At 38.4% G+C, this 6,721-nt stretch overlaps 1 protein-coding gene across 1 annotated transcript in view; it reads left to right on the top strand.

The window, feature by feature from the left end:
- rbm33a (RNA binding motif protein 33a) overlaps positions 1–2,796 on the top strand; it is a 26,374-nt gene extending 23,578 nt beyond the window's left edge. Inside the window, exons 18-19 of the mRNA XM_005722772.2 lie at positions 583–671; positions 823–2,796. Coding sequence (XP_005722829.1) covers positions 583–671; positions 823–871 — 138 coding nt within the window. The 3' untranslated portion in view covers positions 872–2,796. The remainder of the gene's footprint in view (positions 1–582; positions 672–822) is intronic.
- Positions 2,797–6,721: the final 3,925 nt, after the last annotated feature.

Genomic DNA, 6,721 nt, shown 5'->3' on the forward strand with positions numbered 1-6,721 from the left:
CCCGCCCCCCCAAGATTAATAAAAGAAATGAGCTCAATGAGTATCTCTGCACGTTTAGTCAGATTATTCTCCAAATTGAAAAATCCCCCCTCGTATGACGATGCTGCATACACACATTAATTTTAAAGTGTGCAGAAGTCCGAGCGTGTGTTTGCGTGCACATCTCCGTGCACACCCAGACACATCTGCGTTTGCAAGTGTTGCTTATATGTGATGTGACATGAAACTGTAGCGAGGTAGATTCCGTTTTGAATAATCTGTTATGTTATTTATCTAAAAGATTAAATTATCAAATTAGGTAAGAATTGGCGAGATATTGCCGATCACTTTGGTCATCTTGACGCCCTACTTCACACTGAAAACTTAGAAACCACATATTTAGTGGCACCCACCAGTGACTACAATGGCGTTTCTTATCTGCAACCCCACAGCGCCCTCTGTTGTAGTGATTCGGTAGGTTAGCTTTGAAGATCCAATTGATTATTCCCTTTCTTGTTACCACCCCCACTCCCCCTTGCGGAGGAAAGGAGTATGCACTTCTATTTAGTTGGGCCTTTCCCCCCCATTTTTATCCACTTGCAGACTTTCAAAATGGTGCCCCAGCAGAGGAAAGCATTTGCTACATTTTCCAGTCCCCAACATGCAGCAAGTTTCCAAATGAGCTTCCACAGGTACTGAACACAGCTCCTTCCTTTTATCTTTGTAAACATGTCAGACATACTCCAGTAGACCTTTTTATATTTTCCAGTTTAGCTGCTGTACAGTGTCATAGGTATCTCCATCCACAGTGGCTCAAACATTGTTATCACAATTATCACACAGGCACATGATTGATTTGTCCCACATTGATGTGTCGCTGATTGACGGATGAGGAGCGTTATAAAGCCAGCGGGTCCTTTTGCAAGAAGTCGCTCTCTCCCAACGCCGGAGGGTCTCCTGCACAGCTCCAACCTGGTCTACAGATACTTCTCCATTTCTTTTGGGGGTCACTAACATTCAACGCCTCTGCACATCATTCATCAAGTCGTCTCCCATCGAGCTGGGACAGTGAACACAAAGACATTTAGCTGAGAGCATGCCTGTGTTTGACTTGTTCTACCAAGTGTCTGCAGTTGTGAAAATGGCACTGGAGAGATACTGGATACCTTCTGCTATTTCAATGTAGTTTGTGATTAATGTTTATTTTGCATCTGACATGGACACTATAAGTAGAGCTCATCATGGGATAATGGTTGCTCCCCTCTTTAGTGAAATCCTTCGTGACAAATGACACTTGAACGCTGTGCTTCTAACGTGACCACTTAATAGAATTTTTTATGTTATTAGTGGTGTGGTGCTCATATAGGGGGACTTGTTGTGGTGGGATGCGGTCAGCCTGTTCATGTAGTGGGTCTCCCCTGTCTGTAGATGGCAGTATTTTATCACTATTGGTGTTTCAGTCTTTCTCTCGTAGCCCTGCATTCGGGTAGCTGTGAAGTCTGTTTTTTGGTCTATGGCACTACCTAGTGGGGTTCCTGCATATAGGCGGAGAGGTGTCCTGGTTGTGATGATTCAAGATGTCATAGCAGTGACCAAAACCCAGCTGGGATAGGCTGTGATTATTTTTTTGCTAAATTCCCTGTGGTTTAAAGAATTGTAAATGTGGGCACTGATGAGTTGATTTCTCCTGTTTTTCAGTTTTATTGTTGCTTACTAAGTCCTTTCTATCTCTCTCTCTCTCTCGTTTAAGTTAGTTGGCTATTACTCAGCTTTTAACTGTTAACTAGAAAACATTGTGGATGAACCTTTCATGCCTTGTTTGACCTGCATTTTAGTTGGATGTCTGATTATGTAGTAGTTAGATTTAGGTTGTGCCGAGTGTGCTTTGGGGCCGTGAGTATGTAGACATGTTTTTTGAGTTTTCTTTCTTTCTTTTTAATGAGCTTGGCAGGGTATTTGACATTGTTGGTAGATGGAAAAGAACTGTTTCCAGTTCTCTGCAGGATAAACAGACATTTCTGTGAAGTTCCTCGAGGATACATTCCTTACTCTCCTCTGGAATTGGAATAAGTTTGGAAATATTTACCCAAATTTGAGTGACTATCAGCTTATTGATCAGTAAGCTGCACAGCAGACTGTTTTTCCTTCACGCAGAGCGGTCAGATTGGATAAAAGAGGAGGAAATATAAACAAAATTCACCTTAATAATTTGCCCTGGAGACTGTAGAGAGATACATTTTCTAAATACACTAATTTCTCTTTTGTCAGTTTTACACATTTTTTTCCAAGGCATCACTTACTAGCTCGTCACATTTTAAATTTTTTTTGTTCTTCAGATTTTTTTCTCCTCATCACAAAACTGTTTGTGTATTGTAGTTGTAAAAATGTGTTAAAAGTTTAAATGCAGACGTTTTTTCACATCGAAGACTGAAATTGTTTTATATACATTATTCAAAGGGACGAGACAGAACAACGAGAGGGGGCAACCATTACCCGCGTAGTGATCATGTGCATAAGTCAGGCTTTCACTCGATATTTAACTCGTTAAATTTTTTTGAGTTCACTCACGTTGTATCAGGAAAAACAACTTTTATGTGTAAAGGATATGCTGACGTGTCCAGATATGTCATTTTTACAAGTATTTTGTTTGTATTTTCAAACGAGGAATGACTGGACCACATTTGTGTTAAACAATACATTTGACAAAAAGTTTAAGGTGAAAAGAAAAAACGAACAAATAACCAAAAACAAAAGTGTAAATAAAAATATGGCCAATATACCGTGAACATGCAGGTATGTGAAGCCACTTGAACTTTAGCCCAAAGACGTGTGGTTGTGTGTGATGTCCATGTGTTATGTGCCTTTATGATAACGTAGTTTTCATCTTCTGTGCCACACTTTCTACTCCTTTGTACTTTTTAACGTATTCTGTAAGTTTGGGGGTTTTAACTATGCAACATATGACGTAAATGCGTTTGGAAACGTGCGTATTTTCTTGGGATGAACCACTTTTTTAAGTCATTTTTGATTTTGTAGGTTTATAGACGCAAAAAAACAAAACAAAAAATGAGCAGTATTATGGCAAGAGATACTACCTCAAAGTTGAAGGGGAATATCACTGAATTTATTTCCTTAAATGAGAAATTTTGGCCTGAAAATTTAGCATTGAGGTCATCTGAATGTGCAGCTCCATAAAATGAGAAGCATTGCTACTCGGCTGGTAGGGAAAAGGTACGAGTTTTATGCCAAAAAAAAAAAGGTCACCACTTTTATTTTATTCTTTTAATCTGTCTGAAAGTCTGTTCCCAGCTGTGCCTCTAGGTGGCGCTACAGATTAACCTCCCTGATTTTGTGGTTTGAGAAATGTGTACTGATTGGCTTCTCTGTCCTGTCTGCATGTGTTGAATCACATCACAAATTTAGTGGTATTTCCCTTATGTTACTTGAAGTTACTAATAATCCATAAAGGTTTAAAATAAGCCACCAGTACATTCTCAGCAAGTACCCAAAGTATTCGATCCCACAAATTTCCTCTTCTTCATATAAACAGTGAAGTTGTGGCGTTTTTTTAAAATTATTTATTGTTTTATTTATTTTTTTTGTATGTTGCAGAAATCTGGTTTATTTATGTTTTATTCTTTTTTTGTTTGACATTTTTGAGCTTTTTCTGTGTATTGACGGTTATGTATTTATTGTCTTTCATGTTGTGGGTTACTCGCTCGAGTTTTAGTGCTACGCTAAATCCTGTGGATTTGAAAGAGTAACGGCAATGCCAGGTCGTAGTGATATTGTTATAAGACGTCAGGTCTTTTAATACCAGAACAGATTCATATTGAATCTTATCTGTACCTTAATGTGAAGAATTTCATACAGACGTGTACTGTGAATTTTTAAAAGTGATTAATTTTAATTGGGGGGAAAAAAGGCTTATTTAAGTTACAGCATGTTTTTCCAAACATGCCACCTCATATGGTTGTAGTAGGTATTTAACATAGAAGGGCTTGCCTGTCAGATGTGAATGCAGCTTTCTTATGCTTGCATAAGAAACCTCCATAAAGGCTGCTGATGATTATAGTGAGAATATTTCGCATATTTGGGTCAAAGGTTGAGTTTTGCACAACACTAACTTGTAACTTTTTTTAACAGGTACATTTAAGGTGCAGAGTCGCTGAATTACTCATTGAATTCTGTCTTTTTCTTCAGATCAAATCCTCTACCATGGAGCAGAGTGACAAATCCATTTTTTAAAAGCACATTTAAGAGGCCATACCAAAGGTTTAACATGTTTTAGTCAATCAACAAAGTGCATTTGCGAGTGACCTGAAATTAAGCAGGCTGTTTATATTAATCTGCTAAAAGTATCCCCTGTTTATATTGCTAATGTAAGCATCTGAGGCCTTTTCCCAGAAACCTATCAGGTCATTTAACATCATATAACCTCACCCAGTTTCTCAAAGCCTTTGTTGTTCTGCTAGAAAAATAATCAACCTGTTTTCTGAGCAGGGAATTCTTCAAGGATCTTTTTTATTTTTTACAGTTAATTTCAGTTCAGTTTTATTTGTAGACTTCCAATTCACTACAACAGTTTGCTTAAGGCGCTTTATATTCTAAGGTAAAGACCCTACAGCGATGCAGAGAAAAGCCCAACAATCAGACGACCCCCTATGAGCGAGCACTTGGTGACAGTGGAGGGCAAAAACTGCCTTTTAACAGGAAAACTAAAAAAAAAAAAGTGTTAAATGACCTGTGACTGATTCAGTCATTAACTAAGAGGTTGAGTAAAAGCATGAAACACCTCTGGTGTGGTCCCACACTTGCTCTTGTGGTGCTCTTTGTTTGATCACACTTGGTGGCACGATGGTGCAGTTGAGATTTGATTCACCTGACGTGACCGCCAGCCATCTCAGGTGCGAGTACAACAGAGACATCTGTAACTAACGCATACTTTTACTTTATTTTAACAGCGTGCCAGTAAGAGGAGCCATTGACCAGCTTAAACCACGATACTGCCTTAACTCATTCGCTTAACACTTCACGTTCTTTCACAGCCTCGCCATCTCCGGCCCCGAGATGAAGATTTCATTTCCCTCACTCGACAGTTGTTGGTGCGTTCAGGTTATCGGGCCTGTCGCCTTTTTCCTAACCGCTTTTCCTGCTGTCACTGTTCTTTCAACTTGACCATATCTCGTCTTTTCCTTCCCGCTGCTGTTCTTCAATGAACTTAAAACTTCTGTATCAAGCAGGGTGGCCTGCCCGGATTACCATTGTTTGTTAGCCCAGTGGATGGAGGTTTCCATCTGTGTGACGACAGCCGGGTTCACTGAGCAGACACATAAACCTCTAAAGCAAGCTGCTTCATGGCTTTCACTGCACCAAAGGTCATTCCAGCTTCTTGACACTCACTGTTTGGTTGGAGTTTTAACACAAAGACACTGCACTGGTTTCGTCATCTCGAACTGTATGGTGCACCAAATGACTGTAAACCCAGCCCGTTGGGTTCTGACCAAAACAAAAAGCAAACTTTGAAGACATCTCTGTGTTTTTCACACTCGTGTCATAAGAAGGAATCATGTTGTGTTTGAATTATTCTGAAATGATTGTGCAATTTGTTCTGATGCTGTAAAAACTGGATTTTTCTACTATGACATGAAGACTTTTAAAGATACTTCATTTTTTAAGTACATTTAAGTTTCTATTCTTTATACCTCAAACTCATGAAAAATAAAAGTTTTTGATGCACTTTAATATTTCTGTGTTTTTATTGTTTTTGGCTTTTTTTTGCTCAAAACTTCAATCAAAATGAATAAAAGTTTCTGTAGCTAGAAGTGAATCGATGCTAATCAAGACAAAATACATTTTAATGTTTTCAATATTATATATCTTTTCTTTATTCTTCTGAACTTTGAAGATTGGAGAGTCATTCATCTTCATAATAAATGTTATTTATAGGCACCATTGTTTTTTTTATTTTTATTATTACATTATTTTTATTAATTTGACTCATTGTTCGTCATATGTCAAACAAATGCAAGTTGGGAAGTTTATGTACTAAAAGTAGCTGATGTAATCATCTGAAGCTTTCCTCAACCTTACCTGGTGACGTAAAACATTGAAATGTTTGCTGCAAAAAGTTTCTATATAAGCAATTACATGTTTTATTTCCAGTTCAGCTTTTTTTGTTTTGTAATTTTTACTTTAACAGAACAAATTTTCTTAATTAGAGCTAAAATACAAAGATACTTAAAAAGCTATTTTCCTTAGTTCATTCGTGTTTCACAGCATAGAATTCCATCTTTGACCTTTCTGGACATCTTTTTTCTTGTCCAGTGCCTAACATTTCATCATTCCTAACCTCCACCCAGTTCAGTTCTGAGCTTTTTGCCACTGCAGGACTTCCCCTGGCCTAAAGGTTGAAGTCCTGTATCTCAAATTTAGTAACCAGTGTCACGAGCTAGTGTAATCCTTGTCCTAGATAAATGAGACCGTTGAGTTAGGACCGGCATATTTTGGCCTTCAGGGAGAAAAAAATAAAGCAACCAAAATCACTGTAGTTATTTCTACAGACTTTTTCTCTCATGGGTTTATACTTTAATTGGGAATTCTAAACTGGACGAGAGTGTGTTCGGCTCACTGTGTGTGTTAGCTCTGTGATAGTGGCGACCTGTCCAATGTGTACGCTGCCTTTTGCCTTACGACAGCTGACCGACCCCGAAGTGGAAAAGTGGACGAAGATGAATTTAAC

The sequence above is a fragment of the Pundamilia nyererei genome, unplaced genomic scaffold, assembly GCF_000239375.1.
Source record: "Pundamilia nyererei isolate P.nyererei 1_Seehausen unplaced genomic scaffold, PunNye1.0 scaffold00007, whole genome shotgun sequence".
Lineage (NCBI taxonomy): Eukaryota > Metazoa > Chordata > Actinopteri > Cichliformes > Cichlidae > Pundamilia > Pundamilia nyererei.